Below are 12,204 nucleotides of genomic sequence, written 5' to 3'. Positions count from 1 at the left end.
GGGAGATGAAACAATGAGGGCAATGGTGGGACAAACAGTTGACATCATTGTTCCAGAAAGATCAGCTTGTTGGCAGGGTCACCGTGCAAGCGGGGTGTTATGGCGGGGTGTGAGGACAGAGTGGCTCAGGGTGGGACGGGCGGGGAAAGTGCTATAAATGTGATGCAGGAAAGCTCAGCGGGCACCCAACTGAGACCAAGTGTCATCCTCAGACACCCCATCGCTGTTTCGTCTCATCCCGGATACTCATCATGGATATCCCCATTCAGTACCCGTGGTACCGCCGGGCCTTCCCATATCGACGTGCCGACGTGTCCTTCGTCGAGTCGTTTACCGACTGGCCACTCATCTGGCCTTTCCCATGGTCCTTTGCTTGGATGCGCCCCAGTTTCATGCGCTGGTTAAACTGGCCTGAAAATGGACACAGTGAGGTAAAGTGCCCAAAGATTCTTCATTTGCGAGGCATTAATGTGGTAGTAGAAACCCGGGCTTCTCCGTAGTCTTTCTAACACCTGTGTGCCGTCTAACTTATAGATGCACGTGGAAAAGGATCGCTATGTGATTTATCTGGATGTGAAGCATTTCTCACCCGATGAGCTGAGCGTCAACGTCGGCGACGAGTTCATCACAATACATGCCAAGCATGAGGATAGACAGGTTGGTGAAATTCTCACAACAAGAACGACTGAAGTCCATATGGGTGATTGTTGTGTTACTGACTCTCTAGGATGACCATGGCTACGTCTCCAGAGAGTTTCTGCGGAAGTACAGGCTTCCCACCGGTGTGTCATGCGTCGATATCACCTCCAGCTTGTCGTTCGATGGCGTGCTGACAATCACCGCGCCCAGGTCTTCACCCGGCCCTGAGCGCAACATCCCAATATCCTGTGAGGATGGAACAGCCAAGCAGAAAATGTAGGGTGGAGTCGGGGTGCCTCTGATGCAGTTTCACTACTAATCCTCACTACTAAATTCCGCATGTGTTTGTATTTAACCTGTTTTGTGGGCAGCTGAGTGCACGTATAGGTGGGTGAGCCATGTCTAGATCTTTGCAAAGATCCTTCTAATAAACCAGTATCTAACTAACTACTATTGTCATATTATATGCCTGCAAGACAATTGTGCTTTAAATCACATATTGATATTTAAAACCAAAAGTTAGGTTAGAGAACCATTTCAGAAATCAGAAATCATGGTAAAAACAAAAACCTGAGCCACCTTGAATGTAAAAGTGCTCTTATTTGGAATTTGCCTTCAAAAGCTGAAAAAATAACTTCCATGGGGAAACAAAGCTTCTTAGCTAAAGGTGACTGCAGCGGTGCTTAGATGAGTGTGCGTCTGTTACTTTGTATGTTTTAAACTCGGGACCAGGTTGGTGCTCTGCTGAGAAGGGGGGAGGGAGGGGGGTGAAGGTATGTTGGATGAAGGAGGAAATGCTGTAATCCTTTTCCACAGGGAAGCAGGGCCTTAGAGTGTTAGGGATAAATCGTATTTATGTATGTGTATGATGTGAGCGTGTGGTGAATCCCAAAAGAGAGTGAAAATGTGCTGAATGATGATCCCTATCATTCTTTGCTTTGTATTAACATATAATACATAGAATAAATGTTGGAAAAAATAATGTGAATATGTCTGTGTTTGATTGGTCAAGTTAATCTTTTTGATGGTATAGTACTTCCATTTTTCAAACCGCTTATCATCCTAAGGGTGTATCCCAGCTGACTTATACACTAAGTTTAAATTCCAGAGAGGACAGCTCTATAAAAGTTGATGATGCAAAAGTAAAGACATAAAATCAAGGGCGATTTTACAAAACAATGTTTATTTTGTTTCATCTTAAACAAGAGTCAATCATGCATTGGTATAGAAATGACATTTTAACCAACAATGCTTTTTTTTTTTTTTTTGCATGAGAGTCATAATAAGTCATAATAAGGGTGCCACTATGAAAATGTTTTAGTTGAATAACAAACAAAGTGCTCAATGAAAATAAAATAAGCATTATCTACTGCTTGCCAAATACCTTTGCCTTTTTACTTGTTGCACTGCATTCCACTCAAAAATGTTTTCCCCAATATATTTTCCAATCTCTTCACTAAGTTACATAACCAAGGTTTTTGAAACAGCTCTCAATATGACGCATTATGTTTCTACAACAACACAAACAACGACATTACGTTTATATTAGATTATGCAGGTGTACCTAATGAATTGGCTGCTGTATAATCTTGCACTGTACGGTAAATTCAGTATATGGGCAGGAATCTGATCACCTCTTTGATGGATCCCATTTCAGTTACAGTAAAAGTCCCATTTCTGAAATGAAATGAAAATGCAAAAATGAGGAGCGCCATGGGCTGTGTGTGTAGTTGAATTACTCTGTGTGTGTTTGCGTGTTCACTCACGGTCGTCTTGACTTCTGTGTTGGCTGGCTCGAGAGCTTGAACCTCCTCCACCACACTGCTGGGAAAGTGACCAATACGAGCCTCCTGTCCTCCATAATAAGAATCCTGAACCTGAATGAGATCAAAAATATTTTTTGGTGAGGATTAGGGGGGAGCAAGGTTATTATAGTTTGAGAATTTTAATTAAAGTAGTTTTTATTTTGTTTTGAATTTTGCATTTTGATTTACAATTAGTTTTAATTCATTTACAGAGTGGCTTTGTTAGTTTTTATTAGTTTCAGTTTTTTTCAAAAACACTTAGTTTTAGTTGAGTATTAGTATTAGTTTTGAGAAGAAATTGTGTTTTACTTGTGTGCAAGATTAGAAAAACACCACTAAGTGTTGCGCAGCAGAAATTAAACAAAAATATTTTAGGACATTTTGATATTGTAGGTTACAGTTAAACAGTCTACATACTTTGTTCTGCAATAAGCGCAGTTCATAACACCGCTTCTAAAATTAGATGCATGCAATGCATGCATCCTTATGAAATAAAGCTACATGCATTCGCCTTGTTTGCCGACTTCTATATGAAATAAAAAAAGAAAAGCACTTCTTACCGAGCGGTGCGTTATGGGCTGAGTTAATCTCAAGAGCAGGTGAGCCATTCGAGCCTAAGCCACTACTCAGAGTGACAACACCTGCTGGCTGTTTTTTATTGGCTGATCTTTGATGAGGTTGCATTCGAGCGATACCCATTAAGAGGGATGGAACTATCCGATCATCTCTTCTTCCAGCTAATGGCCGAACAGTAATATTGAAATAAATACATTTAAAATCAACCCCAAAGGCTCGTGTATGAAAATGACAGCCAAAGGAGAAAACGAAGAACATCTTTTCTACAATTATAGTTAGTTTTAGTTTTATAAATGCAAAATATAGTTTCAGTTATTATATTTTTTATTTTGTTTTATTTTGTGATGTTTTTTTTTCTATTTTAGTTATTTAGTTTTCGTTAAATAAAATAACCTTGGTGGGGAGTGGTAATCATTATGTGGAAATGATGTGAAGCTATTGGCACACACACCTGAATTAAAGGCACGATCTACGTAGCCTATTAGCTTAATTCTTCATCTCACCTAAGAAATCCTGGGCTTAGTGAAAACAAGTTTCTTATTTTTATTTTCGTTTTTTTCTCAAGCTGCAGAGCCTTTTTAGTTTGCACTTAAAATTTCCTTTTCATTATTATACTCAAATTGTACATTTTCTGTTCATAAAAAAAAAAAAAAGTTTTTATTTCCGCGACTCCCTGAAGTCCCTATAACTAAGAGAAGACATATTTTCCTCACTTTTCTTAAATGCAATGGCCTAGTGACCCAATGCATTTTTCTTTATGTATGTGATCTTCCTTGTTTTTTCGATTACTCACACTGCCTGCCCAGAAGAGGTTGCCAGTGTCCTGTAGCATGGAGTAGACATAAACAAGCTGCCCCTGTCTGATGGAGATGAACCTGCAGTCTGCAGGGTAATAGTCCTGCACACCACGAGCTATCAGGATCGCATCTGTGCAGAAATAATCGAAATTCGTTCATTCAGAAAAAGACCGCAATGAACAGTGTTATTATGAAGTTGTGCGTACTTACAGCTACAGTCCGAGTCAGCACAGCGTTTTCTAGCAGAAAGTTTAGGCATCTGTCTCCCGGCATCAGAGGTTGGCAACAAAAGCCAAAGTGAGAGAAATAGAAAGAATTTGCAAGGCATGACGGCACCTACTGACCCAATATACTCTTCTTCTTCTGAGCTTATCCTTTTGTGGGAGATGCTGTGATGGTATTCACTATTTGTACTTATTTGTACTCCCACTCCACCTCATCGCTTTACTTACAACTTACACAGAAGTCCTTTGAAAGCTTTCAAGTAGGTAAACAGGATGGGGGAGAGGAGGAGGAGGGGTGTTGTGGATGGAGGCGTGCAGATTTGACAAACTCATGCTTGTTTTCTGACCTCCACCCAGCCCCCTTCCCCCCCCCCATGCCAACTTCTCCCATTGCACTGACACGAGAGTGAGTATTCCTCTGAGGCCATCTCTGGGTTCTTTCCTTCCTTGTTCAACCACTAGGTGTCAGAGCATATTTTGCTGCTTTTCCACCTTTAGTTCTTCCCTGCCTCTCTCTATCAGAGCAAAACTCCAGGAGGTGGAGCGTCTACCTGTATTTACATACGGTACAGTGCACTGCCAAGGGAACGAGCTGAGCCTCTCCTAAGCAAACACACACTCACCAAACAGGAAGACTATTACTCTTTTGGCGTGAGAAGCCTGTGGGGACGTTCAGGTAAGCTGGACTTTTTTTTTTCTTCCTGATTTCTGTGCTGGATAAAAGGACAACCTGCCCGACATCACATTTTAACATTTCTTTAAATACCACAATATTTATCTATGGTTTCAGTCAGAGTGAGATTGCGTTGAGAAATGGGATTGAATGTCTGGTGTGTGTGTTAAGTTTAGAGGGTGACTATAATGATTAAAATCTCATGAATATGGCAAGGATACAACCCAAGATACATTTTGAATGAGCTGTAATTCAGTGTACATCTGCACTGCATCATATTGTACTGAGGGATGCTTTTTAATATTTTGTTTCTCATAGGACTGTGCATGTACCTTAAGTTGGAGCCAGTCAATGTATATTTAGATTTGTTATCACAAACAAGATCTTAAAAAGACAGTGTCATGAAGACTTCTCAATCAGATGAGCAGGGATCAACTCAAGGTTTACGTTGCAGAACTTTTGTTGGCTTTTAGTGACGTTTTAGGAAGAGAGATTGGAGGAAATTAAACATGGAATTCAAGAAGTGGATCTGAACAATGACTATAGTGATTCGGGCATTTCCGAACATAACAAAAGAGGCTGTCAGACAAAAGAGTATGCACGATTAGATTACAAGAAAACACCCAGCGGGAATCTTCATAATTTCTTCTGACCTGTATTTACAGTCGGGTTGGTTTTATTATCTTGTCCCAAACCGGACCGGAAAGGTGAATAAACACCAACATCAGGAGCATCTGGAAAAGAAGACCACAATAGAATTAATTGGATTACAAAGAAACAATTCCAGAGAGAATTTCATCTGGTTCGCCCACCTCGCTGTCAAACTTGTGATGATGTTCTCCAACTGAATACTGCAACTCCGAGACCATGTTCAGTCCCAAGAAGAACAGTCTCCCTTCCCCCAGCCTGGAGGACTCCTTTTTCCCACTCTCGTCCTCCTCGTCCATATCACTTTCCTTCACCGTCCCCACATCCACGCCGGATCACGGGGGCATCGACAGCGGGGGCGGCATAGAAACTGACTTGATTCTGGCAGCGGAGCTGGGACAGGCTCTGTTGGAGAAGAATGAGGAACTGGCCGCGGCTCTGGAAGAGAAGGAGAGAGAGGTGGAGGTAAGTGTCATAAACTGCAAAGTATTGTATGTATACTGAATAATTTTAACACAGACCAAAAATACATACTGTGGCATTTGCGTCAAAGCTTTCAATTGCACTGCTTGAATTGCCCTTACCTACGACAGTGACAAAAAAAATACATAACTATATTGCAAAACATTGTTAAATGCGTGTCCCTCTGAAATTTTCAATCAAAACATAACATTACGTAAAAGCCTATATTGAGCAAGTGAGCCGAATGCATTTGCAAGAAACCATTATAATTTCCATCCGCCCTCTTAATGACACTCCACTGTCATGTGACATAATCGGAAGCTGTCTTCAAATGTTGTCTTACAGAATCCATAAATCGACATGCAAGTAAGAATTGTCAATTGTCAGATTCATTTTTACAGTTTTGAGGAATGAGGAATTTGACTTTTTACACCCAAATTTAGGTCAGCTCATTTGGCTTCTCTGAGAAGTTATAATAAATCAACTGCCTAACCTTTTTGTTTCTGCTCAGAGATGCAAGTCGAGAAAACATTGCATAGTAGTCTGAAAATACAATTTAAATCGAGAAATAAAAAATTGCAAGAAATTGCATCTCTTCAGATTTTTTGGGGGGGAAATTCATAGAAAAACGTTATCATTTTGGTTAAAATTATTCCATATTGGGCAAATTTGTGCTTGGGCCAGGTTCAGGTAAAAAAAAAAAGAAGTGAAATGTTCATGGAAAATTATTATTTTATCAATAATATACTAATTCCCTTTCATTTTGAATTGTTGACTTAAAATGTTAGTAAAATTACACATTTTTAAATAACTACATAATAATAAACATGTATTTAAAATGATTTTTTTCATATATTTCAAAACAATTAACCAATTTAGTTAATGAGATAAAAAAAAAAGATTTTCATTAGCTAGTAAAATAAGGTAGCTATAACCTTACATTGCGAGGTGATGGGATAAATTTGGCAAGCACTGTATTTTATAATTATAATTAAATTATTGCAACTATTGTGTATTTATTCTTAATTTCAATTTTAAATTTGAATGTCTTAGATGTTACAACAGCAGAAGCATGTTCTCCAAAGGAGACTGGAGATGAACGAACTGGCATCAGGACAGAAGGAGGCCGAACTGAACGGAGATTTGGCCGCCTTACGTTCTGAGCTGGACCGTCATCACATTCAGGGGCGGGACCGGCGTAGGGATGAGAGCGAACAACTAACCCAGTTATCCAACCATAACCAGCGCTTGGTGGAGCAGCTATCAGAGGTGTGTTTTACGTAATCACCCATCGAGCAGGTTTCGATCCTGAAAACTGACTGACTGTTTAGATGACGCAGTCTTGCTAAACTTAGTTGCATAGAATTCACAGTGAGAACAATGCAGGAAAACAGGTTCAGGGAGTCTGTAATTCTTTGAACCGTCTGTTAACTTTTCCCCTCTTGCCACTCTTCTAGGCTGTCACGCTGGAACATTCCTTGAGGACTGAGATTCGTACCCTGAGAGAGGAGATGGACGAGTCCTCCTTTAGCCGGAATATCAGCTCCACACAATTAGAAAACACACTAGCAGAGGTATAAATATCACCCTGACACTTACATAGCATGTTACACATCGACGAGGGCTACTTTGTGGATACATTGACAAAAGGTTTGGATATATTGGCTACAAGTTACTACTACAAAAAGTAAAAAAAAATAAAAATAAATGAAAAAAAAGGAAGAGGTTAATGACTTCTAATCTCGGTAATTTATAACAAGTGTTTGATGGGGTTGAGGTTAAGGCCACCAAACAAGAATGCCATTATGGAGCGCCTTGATTTTTGCGCAAGAGAACAGTCATGTTGGAACTGTATACCTAAATTGTTCCCACACTGTTGAAAACAGAGTTGTCCACAAGGTTCAGGAGGAAATGATTTTAATTGAAGAGGTACATCTCAATATGTTTCTGCATCTATGTAGTTTGCAGAAATTATATAAATGTATGTTTGAAAAAATGTGTTTACATGCAGTAATTTAATCTGTTTTAGTTGGTATGGGAGGTGTGGTGGTGGAGAAGTTAAAGTTTTTAGTAAGGAATTAAGTCAATAACGTATCGGTCCAGCCAAGACAGAACATTTTTCACTAACAAGCTCAGTTAAGAACATTTCTGATCAGGAAACTGAAATTACTTATCATTTTCTTTTTTATCCATTAATTTTTGAGAAATTAGGAAATAAGTGACCACTTGACAAACGCCTACTTTTAATGAAGAATATGGCCTCAGTCCCCTCCGCTTTTAGGCAACAGATCTAACAAAGTGAGCAATATTACCCCGCTTGCTTCCTGTTGTGATGTAGACGCTGAGACCGAAAAAAAACAAAACAAGCCGAGCTCCAAAAGGGGGCGTGTCACTTTGTCATAAATCTAATCACAAGAAAAACCTTAAATCACTACAGTCTTTTAGGGGGGAGTTTTTTAGTACTGATGTCAGTTTTACACGCAAACCTATTATATAAGTGCCAAAATTAAGCTAAAAAAAGTATACCTTTATATGGCTTACTTTCAAAATGACAACTTAAAAGGAGGTAAAAAAAGAAAAATATCTCCATCTTGTTTTTAGTTCCCAAGCACAGCTTCATACAAGTTGCATGATACATTGTACATCATTTGAAGCCCTCACTGTGCAATAAGCCTTTGAATGACAATAGCCAACATCTGCCCTACAAAATCTTCACAAACGACAATTCCGCTGCACAGTTTCCGCAGAATAAGGGAAGTTCAGTAGTTCTGCCAAACTTCTGCAAAACTTCACAAACATAAGCTGTGTTCAAGATTGGCAATGAATTTCTATTTGTGTAGGTGAAATAGGTGAAAATTGTGTAAAGAAATACATACAAAGGGGGATGGACCATTAGTATCCATTTGTAACAAAACTAAATAAAATTGACCATATTTGGACATACGAGGTTTCCGCTGGCCAGCGATGATATGCAACATAAGTAGAAGGGTACAGGCTGATCAATTTCTTCTTTTTCCTGCTCACAAATAGGGAATTGTGTGTGTGTGTGTGTGTGTGTGTTTATATCTAGTTGGAACAAACTTTGAATAGTTTCTGAAGAAATCCAATGGATTCATGGAAATATATGACCCAATGAAAACCTTTCACAAACGAAAGAAGAACCTCCTTGTCAGTGTGGCAATGAAGTAAATGAAAAAGCAGTATGAAAATAACCTCTTCATCCATCCTTTGTCTATTGGCCTTCCCTACAGAGCCGAGTTTTGAAGGGGCGCCTGTGTCACATGGAAGCCCAGCTGAAGGCCTCTCAGGAAGACAGTGACAAGCTGCGCTCCGAACGGAACGACCTGAGGGGAAGAGTGACTGAGTTTCAGGTGCAGCTGAGAGAGAAAGAGGCCGAGGTAAACGGCCGGCTTGTGACTGGGTGGTCTTTATCATGATGGCGCTAACAGGAAGTCAATCAACTCCCCACTAACGACACGCCGCTAACACACAAAATCGGTGATTGTAGTGTTAGATCTTTGAGTGTATCTCTTACTCACCGTGTGTGTGTTTGTGTAGCTAGAGCAGGAGCAAGGGGTGGTGTTTGAGTTGCGTACCATGAATCACTCTCTGCAGCAAAATGCCCTGAGCCTGGGAGATGAGAAAATCCTGGACAATACAAACACACGACCTTTGTCACTGCTTAGTGAAATTCAGCAATCCCAGGTACATAGTGCACGCGAGCACACACACACACCCACACCCCCACCTACACATTCAGATGCTTCACTTCTACCTTCATGCGTACTAACCACTAATAACCCAATTCTTTGCTTTTCTTGATTTTAGAAAGCATTAACCACTGACCGTCCAACAATGTGGCTTATGTATAAAATATTTCTGTCTAATATGTCATCCCCACTGACTCCAATCTCTAGGCCAAAGATGCCCTCCTGGCCCACTCTGTGGCACTGCAAGCAAGAGATGATGAGATAGCAGCACTGAAAGAAGAGGTCTGTCGTAACTTTGTACTACCGCCCTCTACACGCACACACACACACACACACACAGCAAAACACACAGGTTTACTTGTGCATCTGTAAACACAAAAATAGACTACGCCCTGGGTGAAGATTGCCAGTCAATCACAGAGAAATTATAATTGATTTAGAATAAAACCCAAACTAGGCACACAATGCTAGACAGTACACCAGTACACCAGTGATTCCCAAAAACTGTACAGGTGCTCCTCACATTTTTCCCATTTTTTTTTCTCCAAAAATAACACGCTATAATATTAAACTTGATAAAAACAGAGTAAAAACATAATCCAACTGAATGTAAAGAATTCAATATTTGAATTATTGCTGCAATCAAATTCTCCTTCTGCTGTTCTCCCTTTGGCCCCCGGGAGGCAGTATAAGACTAGTCTCTACAACTACTATCGCTATGCAAGATGTGATAGAATACATCCCAGTGAGTATTGTTAACACCCATCTACATGAGCATATGCTTTGCTTCCAAAACCGCGTCTATCCATGTCAACTTTTATTATGTCAATGGCGTTTTGAATTTTTTGGAAAGGTTGTGTGGTTGTATTAAAAATGTACTTTTCTTTATTTTATCTTCAGTTTGACAGTAAGCATGAAACGGGAGTGGCATTAAACAGCCTCTCGTTTGATTCATTATTTATCATATGCCATACTGCTGCTATTTTTTAAGTCAGTTGAATTGAGTTCATTGCCATCATAATTCCCGTTTAATCGGGTCACTCGTATCTTAAGGCACCACTGTACGAAGTTCTTTGAAAGAAGAAATTCGAATATAGTGTACTTAGAAGTTACATAGAACCTAATCACACATGGGCAGTGAGTCTTACCCAGACTACACTTTGAGAATCACACAAGTATTTGGTTTTGTAGCCATTCAATTTACTTTTACGATGCGGTCGTTTTATTTAAAACACCTGACTTAGGATCTACATATCTACCACAAATTATCGGGAAAATATTGTTGTAACCAGGACTATTTCCTCTGTATTAGATTTTATTATACTATATTGGAAGAGTATAGGAGTAACCGTTCACTGTGAGGTCATCAATTCAGTATTTAAACTTCAGACACTTAACGGCGAATTTGACATTGGTAGTGGATCTGTTACATAGGAGACTTTTGTGCAGCTCGCATCCTTTCCCACTTAGTGAACACTTCTAGCTGTAACACGTATAATGTAATTATCTTACAGACATCATATACAGTAATACCCCAACATACAAAAGTGCTTTGCAGTATGCAAATGTATAGATGTGTTACTGTCAAAATGGTTCTTTGCCAAGTTCATATAAGCAAATTTCCACAGTTGTAGATTAGATAAAGGCCATTTTCATGAGAGGGTCAGCTTTAATGTTATACAAAGAACGTTTGACAACATCTCTCATGAATGACGACTGATGTTTACAACTTCTCAGTTGCAATCCCAACAAGAAGAACTGGAATCACTGAGGGAGGAAATCAAGCCATTTCGAGGAAGTTCAGAAGCGCCTAGTTATAGGTAAAGCTACACACAATTTTCTGCAAAAATATTTATAATCTGGCGTGTTCGTGAATATTATCTTAACTCACTCACCAATGTCCAGTTCCATAGAGAGTGAGCTGGTCACGGTGCGACAGGAGAAAGACTTACTGACTCATCAGCTTCTCAACACCATCCAACACAAGGTGGCGCTGTCGCAAGAGCTGGATGCTTGGCAGGTATGTCTGAAATGGACTGACATGCACTCATTGGGCAGCATGGTGAGAAAGTGGTGAAAATGTTTGCCTCACAGTTCAATTCAGGGTTCGACTACTTGCTTGACATTGCCGCCTGAGCAGAATATAATTTGCAGTCAGCTAAAATTGTATCACACTCGTGTTTACCTGATAGTATCTCGATATAGCTGGCATGGTTAGACTGTGTGTACCTAATGAAATGCCCAGTTAAAGATTTTTTTTTATCCCAAACTGTCTGGCAGGAGGATATGCGCTTGGTAATCAATCAACAGGTGCTACAGAAGGAGGAGGACAGACTAAAAGAAGTTGAGCGAGAGCAAAGTAGCATAGGAGGACTCCAAAGAAGCAAGTCTTTGAAATTGAAAGGCGAAGCAGGAAAAGGATTCTTCTCATCTCTTTTCAGAGAAAAATAACACTTATGGAGGCAGAAGACCTGACAGATGATCAAAATAAGAACTTTGTAACATAACAAACAATTGTATATATAGATGTATTTATGGATGTACAGTAAAGTAATACTTTCCATTTTTATTGCTTTGTATTAAAATGTCGCTTGAGATCTATTGTATTTTGGGGTGTTTCTTGTTTTGCTTCATAACCTGGTGAAGCCTGCTTTAGTAAGACAATTCAAA

At 39.7% G+C, this 12,204-nt stretch overlaps 3 protein-coding genes across 7 annotated transcripts; 2 read left to right on the top strand and 1 right to left on the bottom strand.

Annotated features, from left to right (window-relative positions):
- Positions 1–219: 219 nt before the first annotated feature.
- LOC148319877 (alpha-crystallin B chain-like) lies at positions 220–1,086 on the top strand. The gene is made up of 3 exons (XM_088279683.1): positions 220–431; positions 535–657; positions 728–1,086. The coding sequence occupies exons 1-3, from the start codon at positions 252–254 to the stop codon at positions 917–919; spliced, it is 495 nt and encodes a 164-aa protein (XP_088135809.1). The 5' UTR covers positions 220–251; the 3' UTR covers positions 920–1,086.
- Positions 1,087–1,803: 717 nt separating this feature from the next.
- Positions 1,804–5,778, bottom strand: mia (MIA SH3 domain containing). 2 transcript variants are annotated; one of them, XM_088279681.1, is made up of 5 exons: positions 5,527–5,778; positions 4,028–5,448; positions 3,814–3,947; positions 2,406–2,516; positions 1,804–2,316 (listed from the first exon to the last, which is right to left on the bottom strand). In XM_088279681.1, the coding sequence occupies exons 2-5, from the start codon at positions 4,143–4,145 to the stop codon at positions 2,293–2,295; spliced, it is 387 nt and encodes a 128-aa protein (XP_088135807.1). In that variant the 5' UTR covers positions 4,146–5,448; positions 5,527–5,778; the 3' UTR covers positions 1,804–2,292. The 2 variants fall into 2 exon arrangements, with proteins under 2 accessions (XP_088135807.1, XP_088135808.1); XM_088279682.1 differs by having other exon boundaries at positions 4,028–5,778.
- On the top strand, positions 4,607–12,131 carry bicdl2 (BICD family like cargo adaptor 2). 4 transcript variants are annotated; one of them, XM_088279677.1, is made up of 10 exons: positions 4,607–4,717; positions 5,380–5,827; positions 6,878–7,093; positions 7,282–7,398; positions 9,076–9,222; positions 9,383–9,529; positions 9,742–9,816; positions 11,272–11,354; positions 11,440–11,554; positions 11,815–12,131. In XM_088279677.1, exons 2-10 carry the CDS (start codon positions 5,582–5,584, stop codon positions 11,983–11,985), a joined length of 1,317 nt encoding a protein of 438 aa, XP_088135803.1. In that variant the 5' UTR covers positions 4,607–4,717; positions 5,380–5,581; the 3' UTR covers positions 11,986–12,131. The 4 variants fall into 4 exon arrangements, with proteins under 4 accessions (XP_088135803.1, XP_088135806.1, XP_088135805.1 ...); XM_088279679.1 differs by having other exon boundaries at positions 4,627–4,717; positions 5,422–5,827; XM_088279678.1 differs by having other exon boundaries at positions 4,666–4,717; positions 5,033–5,827.
- Positions 12,132–12,204: the final 73 nt, after the last annotated feature.

The sequence above is a fragment of the Idiotropiscis lumnitzeri genome, chromosome 17 (genome assembly GCF_059441095.1).
Source record: "Idiotropiscis lumnitzeri isolate Australia: NSW breed Sydney's pygmy pipehorse chromosome 17, RoL_Ilum_1.0, whole genome shotgun sequence".
Classification (NCBI taxonomy): domain Eukaryota; kingdom Metazoa; phylum Chordata; class Actinopteri; order Syngnathiformes; family Syngnathidae; genus Idiotropiscis; species Idiotropiscis lumnitzeri.
This window is presented reverse-complemented; position numbering and strand designations above follow the sequence as displayed.

Excerpts from the sequence above, each read along its gene's own strand:
- LOC148319877 (XM_088279683.1), top strand. The coding sequence starts at position 252 with ATGGATATCCCCATTCAGTACCCGTGGTACCGCCGGGCCTTCCCATAT. Across the intron at positions 432-534 it reads CTGAAAATGGACACAGTGAG|ATGCACGTGGAAAAGGATCG; the intron begins GTAAAGTGCCCA and ends TCTAACTTATAG. Across the intron at positions 658-727 it reads CCAAGCATGAGGATAGACAG|GATGACCATGGCTACGTCTC; the intron begins GTTGGTGAAATT and ends CTGACTCTCTAG.
- mia (XM_088279682.1), bottom strand. The coding sequence starts at position 4,145 with ATGCCTTGCAAATTCTTTCTATTTCTCTCACTTTGGCTTTTGTTGCCA. Across the intron at positions 3,948-4,027 it reads TGCTGACTCGGACTGTAGCT|ATGCGATCCTGATAGCTCGT; the intron begins GTAAGTACGCAC and ends ATTTCTGCACAG. Across the intron at positions 2,317-2,405 it reads ACACAGAAGTCAAGACGACC|AAATGGGACTTTTACTGTAA; the intron begins GTGAGTGAACAC and ends ATTTCATTTCAG.
- bicdl2 (XM_088279677.1), top strand. The coding sequence starts at position 5,582 with ATGTTCAGTCCCAAGAAGAACAGTCTCCCTTCCCCCAGCCTGGAGGAC. Across the intron at positions 9,817-11,271 it reads TAGCAGCACTGAAAGAAGAG|TTGCAATCCCAACAAGAAGA; the intron begins GTCTGTCGTAAC and ends ACAACTTCTCAG. Across the intron at positions 11,555-11,814 it reads AAGAGCTGGATGCTTGGCAG|GAGGATATGCGCTTGGTAAT; the intron begins GTATGTCTGAAA and ends ACTGTCTGGCAG.